General features: G+C 46.2%; 2 protein-coding genes across 2 annotated transcripts in view; one reads left to right on the top strand and one right to left on the bottom strand.

Moving 5' to 3' along the window:
* NCBP1 (nuclear cap binding protein subunit 1) overlaps positions 1-12867 on the top strand; it is a 34093-nt gene extending 21226 nt beyond the window's left edge. Inside the window, exons 16-23 of the mRNA XM_034072640.1 lie at positions 54-176; positions 1557-1659; positions 2921-3014; positions 5718-5821; positions 6455-6569; positions 8913-9056; positions 9484-9597; positions 10467-12867. Of these exons, the coding sequence (XP_033928531.1) occupies positions 54-176; positions 1557-1659; positions 2921-3014; positions 5718-5821; positions 6455-6569; positions 8913-9056; positions 9484-9597; positions 10467-10580 (911 nt within the window). The 3' untranslated portion in view covers positions 10581-12867. The remainder of the gene's footprint in view (positions 1-53; positions 177-1556; positions 1660-2920; positions 3015-5717; positions 5822-6454; positions 6570-8912; positions 9057-9483; positions 9598-10466) is intronic.
* Positions 12868-14006: 1139 nt separating this feature from the next.
* Positions 14007-21345, bottom strand: XPA (XPA, DNA damage recognition and repair factor). Its single transcript, XM_034072641.1, has 6 exons — positions 20926-21345; positions 20382-20510; positions 18203-18308; positions 16470-16635; positions 15693-15810; positions 14007-14257 (listed from the first exon to the last, which is right to left on the bottom strand). Exons 1-6 carry the CDS (start codon positions 21110-21112, stop codon positions 14109-14111), a joined length of 855 nt encoding a protein of 284 aa, XP_033928532.1. The 5' UTR covers positions 21113-21345; the 3' UTR covers positions 14007-14108.
* Between the last annotated feature and the right edge of the window lie 960 nt (positions 21346-22305).

Below are 22305 nucleotides of genomic sequence, written 5' to 3'. Positions count from 1 at the left end.
TAAAAACAGTCGCTTGCCTTCTACATGTTTTTGACCTCTTTGCTTTTGTTTAGGGTCTCTTCCTGGATATACTGTGGCACTCTGTCTAACAATTGCCATAAAAAATAAGGCCAGTAATGATGAAATCTTCGGCATTTTAAAAGATGTGCCTAATCCAAACCAGGAGGATGATGATGGTAAGGTATATGCTGCTAGGCTTTGGCAGGTTGTAATTTATTTTGTGTGTAGACTCTCTGCCATCCTTTGGGGAGCTATGTATGTGGTAGTTAACAGAACTGTATGCTTTTACTTCTAATAGTTTGTTTAAATTTATCAGTAAATAGAAATAATGCACAATTGTTAGGGGGTTTTGTATAAATCTTGCACCTAGGGTCAGCCCTGTTTTTTCTTAACATAGGCAACATGATGATTGAGGTGTGTTTTCTTGTGATCATTTACAGAGATAGCATGAAAGAATTTTAATGTTTCCTTTGCCTTCAGCAGCAGAGGGCAGTTTATGCTGTTATCCCAGATTCAGTGCTTGTACCCCATCCTAAGAGCTTCCCTCCCTTGGTGTAGACCCACAATGGATAAGATAGCCAACCTGCTGGCTGTAGCCTTCTGTGGATATAAACTTACAATGGGACTCCACTCATGTCCTTTCTAGCTTTGCAGCCACAGGCAGCACTGATGCCTAAAACCCATGTGGTTTAGGGAGTGGGGAGTGCAGAATGTAGAATTCTGAGGTGACTGGAACGGATTACCCAAAGAAGTGGTAAATTCTCCATCCCTGGTAGTGTTGAAGGCCAGGTTGGTTTAGAGTGAGGGGTCCCTGTCCATGGCAGGGGAGTTGAAACTGGATGATCTTAAGGTCCTTTCCAAGCCAAACCATTTTGTGATTCTGTGGTCTATATAATGGGGATGGCTTAGATATTTCTGTAATATTTGCACGTGTTCTGTTAATGCAAGCAGAAAGCAGCAACAGTCTGGGTTTGTTGGTTTTTTTTTTTTTCCCCTGGGATCCACTGTCACATTTCCTGATTTGCTTTAGACATTGCCCACTAAAGCATGCTATCCCTCCTGCCAGGTAGCTGCAGCTATGGAAGGGGACTTGCCACCACTCACCCTAGTATCCATATTTGCTATTCACGCTTGCTGGACCCTTCTCCGATGTCATAAATAGACAAACCTCTGTATTCTAATCATCCTTACCTTCCCCTCTCCTCACCCACTCTCCCTTTTATATGGTTTGCCAGGCCTTCAGCTTGATGCAAAACTCTGCAGTTTCCTTTTCTGTCTTTTCTCTGCTGCTGTCCATCAGTGCTATTACACCTTGATAGGCTAGCTGCATCTCTGATAGTTTCTTCACTGACCTGGAATTCTTTCTGTGTGTTTTCTCCATGGCAAAATAGGAGCCTGAACATCTGCACATTTTGGAATCTGTACTAGCCTCCTGCTCAGGGTTGCAAAACCCTGCTGATGAAACTTTTTTGTAAAATGAGTTAAAGCCGTAAGTTATCTCTACAGGTAACTTATGCTTTCCTTGAAGTACTTAAAGTTTTAATTTTAATTTGCAGATGAAGGATTTTCCTTCAACCCTCTGAAAATAGAAGTTTTTGTTCAGACGCTACTCCATCTAGCTGCAAAGTCTTTCAGCCATTCTTTCAGTGCCCTGGCAAAGTAAGTGTAATATGTACTTTATTTTGGGGCTGTTTAATTCTGACAGCATGAGAAAAGAACTGGAATGCAGCCTTCAGCAATGTTTTAGGTGCTCCACAATGCAAATGATTAGGAGAAGAATGATACTGCGTACTGAAGGATGGTAGTATAACTCCTAAGTCGTAGATGTGAATGGAATCAACAGAAATGCATGCCTTACAGACACATGATGTAAATCAAACAAATGAGACAGGTTTGGAACATTACTTCATTTTAGAATTACTTATTTGCTGATTATGGTGAGGAACAAAGGTTTCTCCTTACATTCAAATGACTGGGTAGCTCCCACCACAATACCTTGTACTGTGAATATGACTCTAGAACCATTACTTCTGTATAAAGAATTAAGAAAGAACAAGGAAACGTAAAACTTTAAAGCAGTCTGCTGTAAACTTCTGTCTACCAAAGCACAGAGAGTGCATCCCTTAAAGCCTATCTTTAACTTCTAAAGAATTTACTGCAAGAATTTTGCTACCCTTTTTTAGCAAAATGGCATTAATACATGAAAGGTAGTCACATGCATCTTAATTATTTTTCTGTCTCTCCTTAAAGATACATAAAACTATTACAAAACTTGTATTTGGGAGCTTTATAGAGGCCATGTTGATAAAAAGCTGTAGGTAGTAAGCTTCAATCAGTAGAATAAGAGGCAGGGTAATATGAATACTTAAAGCCACAGTATTTTCACCGTTGCATGCCAACAGTAGCAGCCCTGAGATCAAAAAGAGCCTCTTGCACTTTGTATGACAGTAATCTGGGTTATGAATGCTGTATAGCAGTCAGTGTAACTGCTAAAATAGAGGCTTTTAGAAGCATTTCCTTCAGAAAGAGGCAGACTGGATAAGTGTATAAAGTTACAGAAACACATATCAAGAGGAAGGTCTAAGGCTGAAAAGGCAGCAAATTTTGCTCCAGCTGTGTATAGATAAGCACACGGAGCATGAAAGTGCATCCTGCTTCTAAGAGTATGAGAAATGTAGCCCAGCCTCAGGGAGTAGGTTCACCACTTAGATTTATTTAAGTTGCCTTTAGGAGTGGAGCTGTCACATCTTTGTACCCTGTTTTAGCTCATGGTAGTTAAATTTTCAAGGAATAGTTGTTCAAGAATTGCTGCAGGTAGCCCAGGATAAGTTTTGTTTGCTGTCTGAACCACTTGGGTTGTGTCTGCTGCTCTTCTGACCTGATCCCAACCCCTCCACTGACTACTTGCATCTATTAAAAGGTTTCATGAAGTCTTCAAAACACTTGCAGAAAGTGATGAGGGCAAACTCCATGTACTGAGGGTTGTATATGAGGTTTGGAAGAATCATCCACAGGTAAGAAGTTACAGTGTCAAGAATCTTGGTAAGTTCCAACTGACAGTGGTCATATTTAATAAAACCCATTACGTTTTGCTTAATAGCCTTTAAAAATAACTAGTCTGTTGTCACCCTATTTGAGGGAAAGTTCAGATTTTATTTAAATAGACAAACTGGGTTGCCCGAGGAAGCTGTGAATGCTCCATCCCTGGCGGTGCTCAAGGCCAGGTTAGACAGAGCCTTGGGTGACATGGTTTAGTCTGAGGTGTCCTGCCCATGGCAAGGGGGTTGGAACTTGGTGATCTTAAGGTCATTTCCAACCCAACTATTCTGTGATTCTATGAACTGTATTTACTGTTGTTTCTGGTGCCTGAAATGAAGGCTGGACATAAAGTACACCCATCACTGAGGCCACCTTGTCCTCAGAGTTCATTGTGGGAGGGCAAAGGCTGTCAGTCTAACTTGGATTTTTATGGCACTGTTACTGTTTGTCATACAAGAGTATAACTTCTGCTAAAATCATGTTTCTGTTCAAGATTGGGAAACAGTGTAGATGCGTAGATCGAAATAAGATGTAGATCTCATATCAAAAGTAGGTAACATTCTTAGAAATGTGGAAAGCTGGGGAGGGTGTAGGGATTTTATGGTGGGGTTTTTTTGTCCTTTTAATTGCTGGTGAAAGCCATACAGTTACTGCACAAAGCTCATGTTGGAGTCACTGTTGTGTGTGAGCAGGGGGAGTGGAGCTGCAGTCATTGGCTGTTCAGAACAGATCTGTCTGACAGTGCCATGATTATGTTCATTCTTGAGCCAGAAGAAATAATGCCCTGAAAGGCTGGTGAAAAATGCGTCGATTGTTTAAGCTGTTCAGCTTCTTCACAGCATTTGTTTTCTGCCTCAGCTGTCATTCTTCTATAAATAGAAATCGATAAGGCACTCAAGATGAATTTGACTGCATTCATTATTTCATGTATTCCTTACTGGTGTGTTGTGTTGCACGTTACTGTGCTTGAAAGTGGCCTGTACCTCACAGATACCTATGTGAGGCTTTTGCAGGTGATGCTGCTGAGGACAGGGGGTAGTCCTTGCATCTGCTACTGGACCTATGATTCATTCCCTATGGGAAAAAAATGAGCACTAGAATATAGCTATATAAGATGTCACCTCTCTTCTAAGTACACTGAAAATACTGAAAAAGCGGGATTTTTTAAAATACGTTAAACTTTCTGCCCAATTTACTGACCTTGAAAATGTGACAGTTACAGTCTGGCCTACTTTTTACTGCCATTTAACTGGATCAGAAGAAATTACATTACTGCAATCAGATATCCATATCATCTTCCTTTTTGTTCCTTTGTATTGCAGCATGACCAAACAGATGGAGGTTTCAAACTCAGATAAACAGCCATATTAGATTTTTATGAATAAATGAAGATAGCTTTAAAAAATACCAAGTGCAGAAGTTGTGAAGGCTGTTCCACTTGATCATGGAACTTAAAATTTTCCTCCCTTTCATTTATTGCAGTTCAGTCTTTTGCTTCTGCTCAAGCCTTTTACTTTTGAGTCCACAACCTCCCTAGCACACAGAAAAAATGGTGCCTGGACAGCAGGACACTTGTCCAGAGCCTGCTTTCATGCTACTCATCTTGCTGCCATGTCTGTGGGAATGTCCTCTGATGTGGTTCAGAGTATCAGAAGTATTCACATGGCATATAGTGCTAATGCATGATGTATGTTGCAGGTAGTGATTTAGCAATAGGAGTTGCTAGTCCCTGGACCAGCAAGGTTGTGAGGGTGACTTCATAAAGAGAAGCTTTTAACATTGAGGTGTTTTCTCAGAATCCTGGGTCTGTGTGTGTTGGAAGATGAGGATAGGTAATCAGAAAATCTTCCTGGCAATACAGAAAGAAAAATAGAGCATAGGATGCTATCCTGGGACTTGAAAGTCGAGTGCTGAGTCTTCTGTATGATTCATTCAGTTATTTTAATTTTCTTTCCTTAAAAGGAGCTTTGTTACACTTCCTTATTTGACAATGGGTGGTTGTAAGGATAAATACAGTGCAGGCTGTGGTTCTTAGATACCGTGGCATTCAATCCCATCAGTAACCAAGATAAGCCTTTTTCTTGAACAGCTTGCAACAGCTTTAGTCAGTAACTCCCCTCTGCAGTTACCTGCTAGATGGCTTGCAAGCCCCAGCATCACGACAGTGCCTGTATCAAGTAAGAGCTTCCATTGACTGCACAGCACTGGCTCTGTGCTGGAATGAATGGGTACTGTAGAGAAGAGCTTACTGTTACATTTGAAGGCTGTTGCACTTCAAGAAGAGCAGGCTAACGGTAGCTCCTTCAATACCACGATCTGACAGGTAGATATGATCTGGTTTGAGTACTTTGATGTCAAGGACTAGGACTGTGTCTCGAAGATGTCACTTCCCATTGATGCTTGTACTTTGCTTTTGTATGGAAGTATGTATGTTAACAAAAAGTGATTGATAACTTTCCCAAGAAGTAGAAGAGGTTGTTAAAATCAGAATGCTTTATGTAAATTGATAGAGATTCCCTAATTTGAGCACTTTCAGGCTAAACTGTCCAGCTTCCTAAAGTGTTTGAAATCACCCAGTAATATTACCTATGTGGAGTTGCATCAAACTATCTCTGGTTTTATCAGAGTCTGGAATACTGTCTGTATACTGTGTGTGTGATGTCTTTCTCAAAATATAGATGATTGCTGTGCTTGTGGACAAGATGATTCGGACACAAATTGTTGACTGCGCTGCAGTTGCAAACTGGATCTTCTCTTCAGAGCTTGCACATGATTTCACTAGGTAACAAGAATTTGTCTTGGATTGTTACTTGTCTCTGAATTACTATTTTAAGTGGCCAGTACATAGTTTCATCTATGAAAGCTGAGCAGTAGAAGGAAAAGATACAAATAAAGCTTTTGCTCCTTCTGCAAGATACATACTTTAGCATTTTCCTTTCTGAGTTGGGATATGAATGTTTATGTGACAGTTCTAGGGTTGTTCTGCTTTGGCAGGCTTAGAGACTACTTGCAAAATCACATGCTAACAACATTTTTGCACTATTTCCAGGCAAAGTCTGTTGCTGTGTGTTACAGAGCTGCTAGCTTAGTGTGGTGTCCTGGTCTTTGGTGGAGGTGTGTAGCTCGTACCACCATTGCGAATGGCAGAATTTGATGTTGGTAGTCTTGCAGCATATGAAATACAATGCTGGTTTGGAAGTGTACTGCAAAAAAATGGATAAAAAAATTACAGTTAAGCTTTCTTACATTGCACACATTCCTGTGTGTTCAGTGTTCACTTAGTGTAATAGATGCTTAAGTATCATCTGAATTTTTTAAATTCCCCCACTACATTCTTCTCTGAGAATCTACTTTCAGTTTTCTTTCTCAGAGTAGGGGTTTGAGTGTAGTGTTTTGAGCTTTATGTCTTTCCTAGGTTTTATATCTGGGAGATCTTGCATTCCACGATTCGTAAGATGAATAAGCATGTTTTGAAGATTCACAAAGAACTGGAGGACACTAAGGCAAGATTGGCCAGGCAGCACAAAAGAGTGAGTAATTTGTTTGTAATTTTTAATTACGTAAAGCTATGTTACACAAACCTGCCTGCTGTGTCAGACTGATGAATATAGTTGGGTTTGGGAAGGACTGAACATACATGTTTATCAGGAAGCATGTTGGCAGACGGAGTCACCTGTAGTGCTAAGACATTGAAAACTGGATGCATTTTTGATGGTAGTAGTAACCTGGTAAAATCTTCAGTGGAATTCATTTGCTCTGCTCAAGTGCTCTCTTGCAAGTGCTCTTTGAATACAAGCATGTTTTCCACTTGCCTTATAATGTCGATTCCAATTACCCTATTAGATAACAATAAGAACAGTTACAAATAATAGTTGAAGAGTACTCTCGTGGCTTCTACGCAGAAGTGCACTGAAATAGCTATTTGCTATTGAAAAGTTGGCTGTTCCTGTGCTCAGGGATGCTGCTGTATTCTGACACTGGCAACTGTCACTTCCTTCTTCCACCTTAATTTTCTGAATGCCGTTGAGTGATCTGGGTTACTATATACAATAAATAGATGAGCAAGTAGCTGCTATGGTATGCTGTTCTCCCAAGCAGGGCAGTAGAATGGGGTGAGAGAGTACCTTCTGTGGCAGCTGCAAAAGGCAGGGCTCAAGGAAGCTTGGCTGAATGCAGTCCTTAGTTATGATAGAAGGAAGTCACTTTACAAACATGTCGAGATTTGCAGAGAGCGAGAGAGAATTTCCATGTTTGCATATGGTCTGTGGGAATGATTCCCTGCATAAAACCCTCAGCTAGCTCCAGAACTTTGAACAAAGAAGGTGGCACATGGCGTTGAGGCTGCTGATGGTTTTTGAAGAAATATGCACCAAAGTCGGCCTTTCTCCTGGAAGTTTCTATTGAGAGATCACTAATACCTCAAAGTTTGCCAGTGCCAGTTCATCCCAGCCTCTTCATTCCTTCAATCCCAGCAACAGCCTTGTTGCTTTTATCCTCAGTCCACATTGATCAGTAGTTAATAAATGCCTGTGATTATTGAAGACTTAGATGCAGTCATTGATCTTACAGTGAGGCAAAATGCTTCCCTGGCATCTCCAAACAAATACACCAGTGTTTTCATTTCTGTACTTGTCTCTTGCTGCAGCTCTTTATTACTCAGTACTCTAAATTACTGTTGTGCCAGGAAGAAGCATTTGTATGCAACAGTGAGTAGTTCTGCAGCATGACCATTCCTTCTAGAGGAAGTAAGCTGTCAAGTTTTGATGTCCCCAGCATGAATTGGATTGCCCTACTATGGAATGAGTCCAAGGCTTTCTCTTAGGTCCTATTGATCCTTTAGCATTTTGAGTTTAGGAAATCCTTCTAGATGGAGAAAAAGCAAGTTTCTATAGAGAATGCAATTAAATTCTCACTTGCTCTGGTAGGTCATTTCTATTTTTCATGCTGATTCAGAGCTGTAACTAGGTTTTGATAGCAAGTTTTATGTGTTGTGCATAGGCAAGTTAAGATGTGGCCATATACTTGTGACATGTTACACATGTGACAAATATTTGAACTTTTGAGCTGCTAACTTATGGGGACTTTTGCACAGAAACAATTCTATGAGACTGAATTGCTGTTATGTACTGTAACTCATAAGATTCTGCCTTTCCTTCTGTATCCCTTGTAATCTTGTGGAAGACAGTGTTACCTGAGCTCCCAAGTCTGGTACTGCTGTGTATTTTGTATTTTTGTTGTAGTTTTGGTTTGGTTTCGAGGCAGTGAGAGCATGCCATGTTCCTAGCTAGTAGTTCAGTTTCCATGCTGACCCTTCGTAGTCTGAAAGCATCTCTTTCGATGATGCATATAGGGAGTCCCCACTTGAACACAATGGGCTGCATTTTCTCCTCTTCCTTCTGTGATAACCATCCAGATTCATCTGAGTTCTTGCACAGAGTGTTTCACGTTTTGGAGCCTTGAGATCTCAGAATTGTTCATTGAATGAATTATATGCCCTGCTGCAGTAGACACAATTTAAAAAATCTATGCCAGATTTCTTTTTAAAAGCTGTTCATTATCTGATAATGATGAAGTCAGCAGTGTTTCCACTAAATAAAGGACTGATCAATCTTTTAAGCTTTGTTACTGTTAGTTTTTTTTTTCCCCAGGGCTTTCCCAAATTGGCATTTTTCCTTCTAGATTTCTTCTCTGAATTGCATTCAAAGTACCTGTCCTTCAAAATACAGTACTTACCCAAGCTGCAGAGCAGCTTCAGTTGCTGCTCTTAAGTTGCTTTGCAGACCGTTCCTTGTTCCACGTGGAACCGTAGGGCATTAACAGTTCCCACAGGTAGCCAGGTTGCTTAGTTAATCCTGTGTTGTTGTCCCTTACAGCGAGACAGTGATGATGATGATGATGATGATGACCGCAGCACTGATCGGGAGGATGGGCCACTGGAAGAGCAGATAGAGCGCCTGCAGGAAAAAGTAGAGTCAGCCCAGAGCGAGCAGAAGAATCTCTTCCTTGTTATCTTCCAGGTGATGGGCACTCTTTTTCTCCCTCTCAAGCTTTAATGTGATGGGATTTATAAGCTTTCAGTGTCACTGGAATCTTGGGTGTCTTCTTGGAGTAAAAACACGGGAAAAGGTTGAAGGGTTTACTATGGGTTAGACTTAGTCCAGATCATCCCCTTGCAAAGACTGCTTCTGAGCCAGGACTAGCTCAGTTTTGAGTGCTCGGGACCAGGTGAGTTCTGCTAGCTTACAGTTTCCGGAACAGTCAGAAGGTAACTGTATTGTTGTTGCTTACTAAAGTCAGTGTTATCCAAACAAAACAATTAAAGATAATCATTCTCACATTGCTGTCAAAGCTGCTGTCCCTTGGATCTTCTCAGCTGAGGTTAGAGTCCCTCATTTTAGAGGACTTAAGGTTTGTTTTTCTTCTTTTGTTTTCCCTCTGCTGCAGCGTTTCATTATGCTGTTAACTGAGCACTTAGTGCGCTGCGAGACGGGTGGAATTGATGTATTCACACCCTGGTACAAGAGCTGTATAGAGAGGCTGCAGCAGATCTTCCTACAGGTAGGTGTGTGGAGGGCTGCGGGCAGGGGATGCCGACGGGAAGCGCCGTGCCTGGAGCAGTGCGCGGCGCTCGGAAACAGCAGTAGGTGGCAGTAGCACGCTGCTGTGGGGGCTGGTATGAGGCAAGGCCGTGACTCTGCCGCTGGCCACGTCTCTGCCACAGATTGGTGGAGAAACTGGTTCTTGCTCAGTTCCCACACTGTGAGCACGCTGCAGAAAGATACCGAGGTGTGATTAGGAATTTTGCCGAGCTCCTCTTAACTGTGTGTTCATAGTGCGGGTAAAATGGAGAGCAAACTAGGATAGCAAAACAGATGTCTTTAAAATAAGTGGATTAAGGTATTGCAGAATTCCTTCTAATAAGATGCATAAATAGATATTAAAGGTCATTTTTGAATTCTTGGCTCTGTATTAAATCAGGTAACAAGCACAGATGGCTGCATGAAGGTGACAGGAATGTAAAATTACACCTGTATCAGCAGTGGAACTGTAGAGGAATGGAACTGGTAGTGTAGGCCCCCTCTGAGCTGAACCCTTCATGGGTAGTAGGTCTGTTTCCAGAGGAAAGCAAGTGTTGTGGTTCTCGTAGGAATCTCTGTAGTTGCATGGGATCCTGCGCACAATTCAAGATCCAGGAGTGAGGAGCTACCGGGAGCTCTTCAAACAGGAGTTCTGCACTTGCTTTCTTCTTGCAGTCAGTGTGGCTCAGCATCACACTTTGCCTTGTCAGTGGCTACTGTGTTGTGGAAAGGAGATATGCTTAGCAATTTCAACGAAAACATTTGACTTGTGATTTTTGCATGTCTTGACTTCTCTGCTTTTCTTGCACAAATACAAATGAAATGTGTTTTGTTTGTTTTATTTGCCAGCATCACCAGATCATCCAGCAATACATGGTTACCCTAGAGAACCTCCTGTTTACAGCTGAACTGGACCACCATATACTGGCCGTGTTTCAGCAGTTCTGTGCTCTGCAGGCTTGAGGATTATTCACGGGCAAAGTCTTGCCTGCAGGACTTTAGTGAATTTAATGTTTGGTTTTTTTACATTATAAAACTCGATATGGGGATAGAAAAAATTTTTGACTAAAACTGGCTTTCGTGTGCTCCAATATAAAACAATACAATACTCTAACCAACAGCAAACTGTGTAAGCATCATAAGCCTTATAAGAGATGGCTGACAGGGGATAGACGTGAAGTAAGAACTATTTTCTTCATCTTTTAACTTGGTTTGACTTTTGACTTTTATGATAGTATTTTCGTTTCTTGTTTTTTATTTGTATAAAAATCAGGAGAAAAAGAAAAGCCAAAAAAAAGCCCCAGCATAAAAGCCCTCGAACAATAGAATTTGTTAGCCTGGCCTTTGAATCATAGGAATTACAGAAATGAGAAACAATTGATACTGGTTTGTGAGTATGAAAGGGATGCACCTTCTCGGTGAAGTGTGGTAAATTCTCTAGTATGGCATAGAAAAAGTGTCTTAACTTTGGGGATGTGAAGCACTTGAGCTTAAGCTTTCAAAGTAGTATAGAGCATTTGGGTTTGTTACCAAGCCAGCTAGATTTTCAGTTTGAAAGAACATGATTGTAATACAGTTGGAATATTCGTGTTTTTAAATTTATTATGTAGTGTCTTGTTACAGCAGCTACAGACAAGTGGTAGAGGAACTTCATGGGCAGCATCTGAAAAACTCAGCCCTCCTCACAGTGTGATCGAAGAGTCATAAATTGCTCCTGTCAGGAGTCTTTACTGGTACACAGAGACAGCAAACCAGGGCCGGAGCAGAACAGACCAAGGATGTCCATACTTCGGCCCCTACCTGGGTGTTGGAAGCTCCAGCACCTGGTGCCAGGGCAGCTTCTGGCAGGACCTGCTTCAGCTTCTTCCTGTATTTCAGCCTCTCGGGCTGCCACACTTGCACTAGGCTGGACTGCAGGGATGCCAGAAATCTTCCCAGTAATGGTGCTGGATGAACCAAGTGCTCTCGCTTTATCTAGCTCAGTAGCTTTGCAGTATCTGCATCTGCTGCCGTGCCCTTGGTTTAAACATGTGATAACAGCACACAGTTCCCGTGTCTTCAGAAAACATTTTAGCCCTGAATTAGGTGATATCTCACAGTGGAGGCAAAACAACCCGAGAATAGAGTAGCCTCAGTTTTGAGTTACACAGATAACATTACGTACATAAAAAGCAAGCCAGTGTGGTTGTCTATTAGGGTAAGCAGTGACAGATGGTAAGGCGCTGCCTTAGGTGCTCCAGTTTGCTAGCATACAGGGCATTTCCAGGCTGCTCTTAGCCTCTTGATTTTTCAGGTGAATATCTAAAGGGTTGCCATAGCCATTGCTGTTAAGTTTACACTTAGAAAGAGACAAGCTTTGAGCAAGTCTGTTCCTGTATGATTTATTTGCTTTCTAAGCACTGTACCTATTAAGGTATTTTAGCAATACTTCAGGATCAGCTGATCTCCTGATCAACCAAGGGGGTTAGAAATGGAGCTTCCTATTTTTACCTAAGTTTGTAAGTGGCCAATAGCATTCTCATATATCCTCATAGACTTAGATTTGTTACTTCTTTCTCTGCTTTACCTTTTCTGGTTTGGTTCTTCCTTCCATTACTTCAGGGTATACTGTTACTTGTAAATTTGCTTTATGCAGGGGTTTTGCCAGCCATGCACAGACTAATACTTCAGATATTTTTTGTTACTGTTCTTGAATAATCAAATAGCTATTTGGGTCTTTTTTAAAGAAACATTTAATACTGTAGAGATTTTAATTGGGTTTTGATAGTTTTTTCACTGGCTTGGACCAGTGTCAGGGTTCTGATACTAGCTGATACTAGCTAATGGTGGGGGTCTGACTATAAATGTGACTTCCATAAAACTGATAATGGAGTTAGTTAAAACTTGCAAACCTGTAACTTCCTCTGAGCCTTGACAAATACGGGTGCTTGAGATCCAGTTGCATATGCCTGAGCGCATAACCCTACAATTTAAAACCACCTAGCACTGTCTTTCAGAATCGATTTGATTTACAGGGCGTTCATGGGCTGTGATGACATTTCCTGCCACCTTCCCCTCTCTGTGGGTCCAGCGCTGTACACCTGACATGGCCGGCACACTGGGGACGCTCACAAAGCAATACCAGCAGCTGACTGGACAACCCTGCAACTGCCCAAGCATGGGGGGGTGGCAGGTAGTGTAAAGATGCTGTAGAAATGTGGTGCGGTTGGGGGAAAAAATGCACAATTAAAAATAAATGAAGGTGAACCAGGTTGTTACTGCAGTGTTTGTCCTGCTGCTCCTGGGGGCTCTGACACAACGATGATGGGGGGGGGGGGGGGGAGGGTTCTGGTTTGGGGTTCATGCGGCCGGGGTGGAGCAGTTTCGTTTCCGCAGGGCCGTGGCCGGTCCCTTGACTAATGCACCGCCAGCGCTTCTCGTCCTGGCACCACGGGCTGCTCCAGCAGGCTCCCTTGTCCTCCTGCGGGCCGGGCGAGGCAAGCGTGGTGCTGCCAGTGCCGCGGGGGCTGGCGGGGAAACCCTCCTCTGCTTTCCGCCTCCCGGCTGTGGGGCGGCCGGGCAGGGCAGGGCCGGGCGCCGGTGCTGCGGCATGCCCGGCGGCCGTGAGTCAGCGCCCAGCGCAGCGCCGGGACCGGCCTTCTCTCGAGGTGCCCCGGTCCCAGTGGTGGGGGGAGGCGGTCACCGGGCGCTGCCTGCCCGGAGAGGGCAATGAAGGCTCGTCCAGGGAGCATCGCCGCCTGCCCACCCCCCGCTCTGGCACCTCCACCTTTACCGTTTCAATTCACAGCCGCGGGGGCCCGGGCTCCCCCCGAGCCTCCAGAGACTTATCAGGTTTTTGCTATGTGCATAATGGCAAACAAACGCAGAGCGTGTTCCTTTACTTCAGTCACTTCCACCAGCATTCCACAACAGCTGTTAAGATCCGAAATTTGCACCTGAAAGCAAATCCACCCTCTATTGAAAGCAAACAGTTGGGTGCACTTAAGAGATCTACCTTGGAATGCCACTTCCCTCCTGCCCCCAAAGAAAGGCATTTACCCTTTTCAGTTGCAAATTTCGGACAGAGCTGCTGTGTGAGAGTAGCCTTGGTCTCTGGCCCGAAACTTGGGGGGTGAAACGCTGTAGAGGATACTGCTAACAACTCTCCCTTATGAATCACGCCGAGACGTGTCAGAACCTCCCCAGAGCAGGCGCCGTTCCTCTCGGGAACGCTCTCCTTTAATGGAGCCGAATCTCCCAGCCCAGGTCTCCCACCAGCAGGGAAGCTGCTGTATCAGCCAGATGCCCCCTCCCCCAGTAACAGCAAACCGGGCCAGCCAGATCGAGCGTAAAAACCAACGCGTATTGTTCTGTACTGAGCTTCTTACAACCAACAAACCCCACTCCTCAGAGAATTCGGCAACAGCTTGTTCATAATTAGCATTTATTTGACTTCGATACAAAATAACATTAAAAAGATAATTAAAGGGTGTGGGGGGGGAATGGTTATCACTACATCTTCTCATAAGTTAATTCATGGCCACATACAGTACATGTCTTTTTATAGGTAGATTCGTCAATGTTTTCTTCTGGTCCATACTCATGTTCGTGGATACTGGTTTTTTTCTTCCAGAGACTACTCCTCACAGCACGGCGGAGTTCTGATGGGAAATACAAGAAAATTTTAAGGTTTTGGTAAATCTTAAGCAATAGTTAATAACACTCAAGCTAACCAGGACTAGAGATGCCAATCTGCCTGTTGCCTGTCTTTCATACATGCTGGTGAGAATCAGCTACTGCAGGAACAAGCTCTGACTCGCCTGGCAACCTTTGCCTTGTTTGCATCTTTTAAAGGAGGAGAACTAGCCTGACAACGCTGTCTCAGAGGGGAAGATTTTTCCATACGAAATACATACTCGTTGCTGCTGCCTTTTTACACAGAGCCAATCCAAGGTATCCAAGAGGGGTCAGTGCAACGCACGGTTTTCGCAAGAACACCCCATTTGTTTTACCCGGGCAGGGCAGAGCACTTCTCATTCTGGTCACAGCAAGTCTCCTGGATGAGCTGGTACTCTCAGCTCCAGGCCCAATGCTGTGAGTTGCGTCGCAGCAGCCGCAGTGAAGCCGGCGGGCTCCAGGCAAGCAGGGCCTGCCGAGCCCGGGATGCTTCTCCGGATGTTGCAAGCACACAGCACAGCACAATGCCGCCACGTTGGAGCCAAGCTGCTCGGGCTGTGCATCCCGTCATGTTTAGGCCTGTGCTTGTCCTCTGCTCCAGCATCTTGGCTGCACCAGGGCCCGGTCCCCCCATGCGCCACAGCCAGCACCGCACAGCACAGAGCACAGCACGGCAGAGCACAGCACAGCCGGGTTACTTGCTCAGCCTCACGCTGGGCCCCTGCCAGACAATACCAGTACAGCCAGTCTGAGCTCTGCCCTGAGACTGCCGACCCAGAGAGAAGCACAGATGGGCGGCACAGACACCATGGTAAGCCACAGCTCTTATGAAGGAGCACGTGGTCTTCCTTAAGATTTCAGCACGTCCGTGTTCCAAGTATTTTTAAGAAGTCCCACCCTCCTAAATACTAATTTTTCAGGGAAAAGCAAGGATAGTGAGCAGTAAAACCAGCAGCTGGGGATGCTATGAACAGTGGGAAAGGCATTTTCTACATTCATTTACATTTACTCCACCTGAAAGCACATGCATGACAGAATTATAAACCACTGCCACAAAAAAATCCAGTCTCCCCGAGTCAGAAAATATAACAATCTATGGCACATTCTGGGTCATAAGAAAAAAACATTTAAAGCATCATAATGAACCATTGTTGTTTATTTCTCTCACACCATGTCCACAGGACAACAGGGTAATTCAGGTTGGAAAGGACCTCAGCTCCCTACCAGAGGTCCAACCCTCTGCCCAAAATAGTCAGCTATGAAGTCAGACCAGGCTGCTCTGGGCTTACCCACACAGCTCCTGAAAGCCTCCATTTTGCCACACTGAAAGTATTCTGAACAGTCACCAGATGTAGAAACAAATTCAAGCAGAACTGTACTTCACTTCAGGTACTGCAATATGTAAGTTTATCTCCTTACCTTTAACTTTCTTATCAAACTTCTTCTGTTTCATCTTCTCTCTGTTATCACGGCGCAGTTCCTTTGCTTCTTGCAATGATTCTTCACTACCCCAGACTTCAAGGGAACGCTTGATTACCTACAGGATGGACATAAACGTTTCTTTTTGCCCTGAAATTATAAGAGTAAACTATTCTAACTCACAAAAGTAATTCTTTTCACCTACACAAGCCAACCCAATAGTGCCTCAGCCTCCCATCTGTCTCCCAGCTTTTGACTGCAAACATGCCTTCCACAGTAAGAGGCAACACTGATTTTTAGTATTAGTAGATACAACAAATAAAACCCAGCTCTAATTTTGCACATATTCCACTAAAGCAGAAGCACACCTACAAAAGCAGGAAACAAGACAAGAGCCCTGGAAAACCTACTTGCCTTTCCTGCTGCCTCTGAGGGGAGAGCTGCAAACACGAGGCCACAGCTACAAAGGACTGCACACAGCAGCAGCTGCCCCCCACACCATTTCAGTGTCACTGAAAGGCCATGTGCTTCATGACCTGCAGCTGTGCACACCACCGAGTTGTGGGCCATGAACATCTTTACAATGCTCCTAAATCATAGACACTTCCATGAGCTTAGACCACAGCTCTTTAACTATACAGAAAATTTACCCCAGCTACCCAGAATATACTTAATTTTGACAAAGTCATTCAGAAATCAGAATCAAAGCAACAATATTTTGGCTAACAAAGTTGTAAGAAGGTAAAAAGAGTTCTGAAATATACCAAGTTTCTGTACCTGTGGTTTTAAATAAAGTTTCATGTCACCCCAACGTGAATTATGAGGGTTTTTCTTCACAATGAATCTGAGCACTGGTTCCCTCTTATCCAAATCACAGTCTTTAAGAAGATACTCTTCTTTTGCTTCCGTCCTTGTTATAAGCTTATGCTTATCTTCAGTGTCTCTGGAAGGCAAAAGGCTGCACCTGAAAGCCCTGTTATTAACATCTAAGTCCCCACCATTTCTAACATTCCTGAAATACAGGCTGCCCTCATCCTCTCAGTTTTTTATGTATGCAAGAACTTCGGATTCTGACAATCTACAGCTAAACTCCAGGCTGGGTTTACAGAAATTAAAAGTTCTCCCATTTGAGTACACATAGGCCGAGAAGCCTGTTTTTCTAGAAGTGCTTTTCTTACATATTCTTACAGGAGGGAGTAGCAAAAACTTAAGCATGAATAATTTTAGGTATTCGCCTAACCCAGATGCGACTCAAGAGGAAAAAACCACAAGCCTGACACATGGTCAAAAGAGAAAGAATACATAATGCAAGACAGGTCAGATCACCTGAGAATATACACACTCCATATGCTTCTAGATCCCAGAATCAGATTAGCAACAGTCACTGCACTCACTTCCAAATGCAAATAGGCGGAGGAATCGTGCAATAAAGACTTTAGATTTTACCAGTGAAAAACTGCAGCCACAGCAGCGTTTATGAGTTAATGAAAAAAAACCCTACATTTACGCAACCCTGACTGAAGTGTAACTTGAATTGCTCGAGCCGGAACAATATGCCAAACAGTAATTGCTAGCAACGGCCATCAAGGAAGCACCGCTGCCAGTGCAGCTTTACTAGAATTCAAAGTTCACCGTAAAAGCTAATGCAGCAAAGAATCGCTAGTACTCAGCTGCAAGAGCTCCGACAGAAAACCACTCCTCAGCCTCGGAGCCCCCTGCTTGACAAGCTCCATCCACCCACTTTATCTTGGAGACAGCACTTTGCCTCTAATGACTGAGCTGCCCACACCATGTGCACACCCTGGCCGCTCCCTGTAGTAAGCAGGGAAGCTCTCAGAACAAACTCCCAGCTGCTATCTTTGTTTTTTTTTCCTCCCCCATTCATTGACACTAATGGCTGGTTGGCTGTTGCTTCAGAGTCCGTTTCACTACCCCGGTTATCTCTGCGGCTTTTGGAGCATTTTCTGTTTGAGATAAGTGCCTTCTGCCCAAGGTCGACCTCCTGCTTACCGTGCAGCACAACCCGTTAACATCGCACATGGATTCTGCCCTTTGGCTCCCTGTTCTCTTGTGCTGGTCAAAGTACTAACTTTACTCAGGTTAATTCCCGAGGACTGCAAATACTCTTCTAATCCCCGCACTGCTTCAAAAAGCGGGTACTCTGCCTTCTATCAGCATTTCGCATAGCCGTGGTCTGCCACACCGAACACATTTCCATACCAAGCACACTTTATCGCCCTCTAAGACACCATGTTTCCACCACGTTAATGCCAAAAACCCACGGATGTTCCTTAACCCCGACACAGGCTCACGAGACAATGCGCTGTTTTTCACTCCCATAAGGGGAAATACAGGTAATCCCACAACCCCCATTTACTCTTTCAGTAAGTAAAGTTACTGATAAACGTCTCTGCCGACAGCTTCTTTGATTAATCAGCACATTCGTAATTAACTCTATCACAGCCAGCAATCTTTACATAAAGCTTTCTTCTGCTGATTATTTGCAATACCTGCAGTTATCACATGTTGCCCAATCAAAGTGCTGCATAAGGTACGAATCCATGAAGTCTTTGCCACAGTCTCCACAGATGAGATAGTCAAATTCTAGCACAGGTGCTAATGGAAAAAGAATTTTTTTTTGTTTTTAGGAACTGCAACATTAAAAGCCAAACATCTGGAATTGGTATTACAGGCGACTTTACTAAAATTCACATTATAAAGGTACTTGTTACAGACTAGTTTCAGTCCTCTACTTAAATTTTCCCCAACAGATACAAGTTCAAATTCAAACCCATTATTATTTAATCCCATCTCTGCCGGTGTATTTTTGTTCTTGCTGGAAGGTTAACTGTACAAAGTATTCTATTTCAACACTGAAATGCAGACATTTGTTTCGACTTAGCCATTGTTAAAAACTAAAATTAAAAAAATAAAAGAAAACCCCTCCCCATTTCCTCATGAAATGCTTCACGTCCGCTCCTACAGCTTCCTCCATTCTGGCCCTCCAAAATACGCCCCGATTTAGAGAGGACGTGCAGGCAGTAATAGGAGGAAGCTGAGAAAGGGATGTAGTTTGAAGAGGGTGGCGTGAGCAGGAAGTGGCACTGGAGCAGTACTGGTATCATAGTCCTCTCAGTCTGCTTCAGTTTTTTTCCTAACTCAGCCACACCTGCCTCTCCTCTAAACGAGCTCAATGGAGGCATGGGATGGTTGCAAAAGCTTTTTCTTGTCTGTTCCGGGTGGCAGAAACGGAGGAGGATGGCCAGAGAGCTGCTAGGAGTGGAATGGGGATGGAGCTCCACTACAATCCTCTCCCCAAGCCCTCTCAGCACTGCTCCAAGCCCAGACTCATTTCACTGCCGGCTACCGCTGCTGGATGCATCGTCGCGGGGCACATCACCTCCAGCGTCATCGCCATCTGCTTTACGTTCCGTGGGACACCGAGAAACACCGCAGCTACAAGAATCGCTCCTCTAGCAGTAACATTGTAATTCTAACAAAAATTCTAACATTTTTATACAATTTCGCAAGCTAGAAGTGATGCAATACCACAGAATCTTAACAATACCTGAAAGATAAGATTAATACTTGATATGCAGCACCATACATTTTTAATTACGGTTGCATTTATAGCAGATTCGATCTAGCAAACGCGACATTTTATGCCCATTCAGCCCCGCAAGCGACAGGGGGGGATGCTCAGTACTTCACATAGTCATGCTCTTACATCACATTTCATCATTTCAGGCAGTACTCCCGACCGTAGAGGCATTTTATTAAGACAATGACATCAAGAATTACACAGCAAAAAACACCTCCCCCCGTGCAAAGGCATCCCAGATCCACTTAATTTATTGTTAAACATTTATACCTCAAAAGAAGTAAAACTGCTCATAATTTACAAGCTTAATGAATCTGGTGGCGATTTCTAACAAAGAGATACTGCACCAATAGCCCCGCAGCCGATTCAGAGCAGAACAAAGCAAGACAAAGGCAATCCCAGAAAAGAAACTGGATCTATTTTGAGATCCTTACTTCTGCATTTGCTTTTTGGAGGGAGAATATCACTAGACAATGTGCTGAAATCCTCCACCAACCGATCAGCAATTTGGCGTCAGAGTAGGTTTTATAACGCTAAAAGCTGGCACTGCAGCAGTGCTCTCATTTCAGCATAAACGCCATCAACCTCTAAATTCCCAAAACCAACGAAATCCCGCGGATTCACACTTACTTTGCTCTCAAAATTCCAATTCTCGAAAGAAATCGTAGAAATAAGGTTTATCGAAGGAAAAAAAAAAAAGAAGAAACGTGCTATATATACCCAAGGGCACTGGCTGTGTCCCACTTCCGCGGCTTAAAATTCTCCATTTTTAATTACCGCGTGCTTAATGCTGAAAGAATTCGGACGCGCCAGGAATTCAGCACATCCAGAAAGGGGAAACGAAAAAAAGGAAAATGGAGGGGGGAAAGAAGCGGAAAAAAAACCGAGGAAAAAAAAAAGAGGGAGAAGAAAGGAGTGGAAAAAGCCCGGGAAAAAGAGAAAGGCGCCCTCTCTCCCGCGCCCTCCCGCCCATGCCGCCGCTCGTTGCTGCCCCCGCTCCTTCCTGCCCTCCCGCGCCAGCCCCGCGCACTCGGCGCCGCCTCTTTCCTGCTCCGCTCCCTCCCCCGAGGGTCTCTGGCTTTTTTTACCGGGGGGATGCACGATTTTCCCGGCGCCGCCGCCGGGCCCTTCCTCCAGCTCCTCCTCCTCCTCCTCCTCCAGGAAGAAGCCCCCTCCCGTATCCACGACCTTGGCGGGGGCCCTCACCCGCTGGCCGCCTGCGAAAGACAAACGAGACACCGCGTTAAGTGCCGCGGCTAGAGCCGCCGCCAGCAGGGGGCGCGCCTGCGCATCCCCCTTCTTCCCCCACACCATTCCTCTCTTCTCCCCCCCCCACCTCCCTCCCAACCCCCCCCCGCGCGCGCGCGCGCGAAGCCGGGGGCCCGGCGCGCGCGCTCTCTAGACCTCCTTTTCCCCCCCTCCCCCCCATTCAGCAACGTGGGGGAAGGGAGGGGGCCCTCGCGCCTCGCGGTTTACCTCCCTCCCCCCCCTCCCGCGCTCTGCTTCCCCCCCCACCCGTTCCCTCTCCCGCCGCCCCGAGGAGCCCCCCCCCCCCCCCCTTCGCCCCCAAGGAAAGAGAGAAGGGCGCTGGGAGCTGCCCGGCGAAACCGGGACACTCCAGCGCCGTCCGACCTGCGGCAGGATAGGGCCGAGCCGCCAGCCGCGCCTGCCGCAGTGCCAGCGCTCGTTGCCGGTTCCGTTCCATCTTCGCCAGCGCGGCCGTCGAAAGTGACGGTCGCTCGACCGATGCCGCCGAGGTCTCCACTTTCTCAGACGCCGGGACGGGTGCGGGTGCGGGTGCCGGTGCCGCGCCCGCCATGGCGGCGGAGGAGGCGCGGAGCGCCGCGGATGCCCCCCTTGCTCCGACAGCCGCGACTCGCCCTTCCCCTCGCACGAGTCGCGCCGCACTGCGCCGGCGCACAGCGCGAGGCGGGGGAGGGGGCGAGAGGGGCGAGGCCCCCACGCATGCGCGCAGCAGCCGCCTCGCCTCCCCGCACCGCCACGGCGGACCCCGCCTCTCCGCCGCGCGGGGCGTGCCGGGATCCGCGGCGGGCGGAGGGGGGTGCAAAGGAGGGGGGGAAGGGGTGCGCAGGGCCTGGCGGGGCGGGGGCCTGCGTGGCGTGAGGCCACGAGGGGCTGCGGGGGGGGTCCGGGAAACGGACGGGGCGTCCGAGGCAAGGGGACGAGGAGCGGGGACCGCCGCAGCGGCGGACCCGGTTTTGGGTCCCAGTGCGGGTATCGGGGTGGGGTGGGGAGGGGGAGGGGAGCCATGACCCTGCGATTTCCGCGCTGGGCCGCGTGTGCCGCTTCGAGCGCTTTCTGCAGCACCCCCCGCTGCGGGCTTGGGCAACCCTGTGGAGAGAAAAAAAGCAGACACCGCACCGCCCGTTCCTCCCTTCCCCTTCCCCCCGCCCGGCGGCAGGAATTCCTGAGCAGCGTCACGCGCCAGATCCCCCCTTTGTCCGCCTCCCCGCGCCCTCCGCACCGACCCCGCAGCGCGCCGCGTCCCAGCGCCGTGCCGGCCGGGACGCCCCGGTTTTCCACACGCGCGCCATTCCCCGTTCCGCTGTCCGCAGACAGCGCGGCCCCAGTTCCCCGGGCGCGGCCGCGGCAGCGCCTCGCCGGGCCTGCCCCAGCGGCTCCCGAGCACGTTTTTCCGCCCCGAAATGAAAGACACTGAACTGGTTCGGCGGCTGCTCGGGGTACGGGGTTACCCGCGCCACGCTCAGCATGGCACCGGCGGACTCGCTTACCGTCATTCCCGCCGCTACCTTTAATGGTTGCGCGTGATGCGAGAGCCCGGAGAGAACAAATGCAGCCTGTAGCCTTCCTTATTGATGAGATACACGTAAATGGCTTTGTCATGCAAATGTGGCTCTAAGCCACTTTCATATAAAGCCAGCTTAATGCCCAACAGCCACTGACCCTCCCTCGTCCGTTAGGCAGCGTCTGCCCCGTCCTTGAAGAAACAGGGACGGTGGCGCTGGGGCAGATGTTGGCTCCGGCCACCAT

This window comes from Melopsittacus undulatus, chromosome Z (genome assembly GCF_012275295.1).
Source record: "Melopsittacus undulatus isolate bMelUnd1 chromosome Z, bMelUnd1.mat.Z, whole genome shotgun sequence".
NCBI lineage: Eukaryota > Metazoa > Chordata > Aves > Psittaciformes > Psittaculidae > Melopsittacus > Melopsittacus undulatus.
The sequence above is the reverse complement of the archived record's forward strand: the minus strand, read 5'-3'. Positions and strand labels throughout refer to the sequence as shown.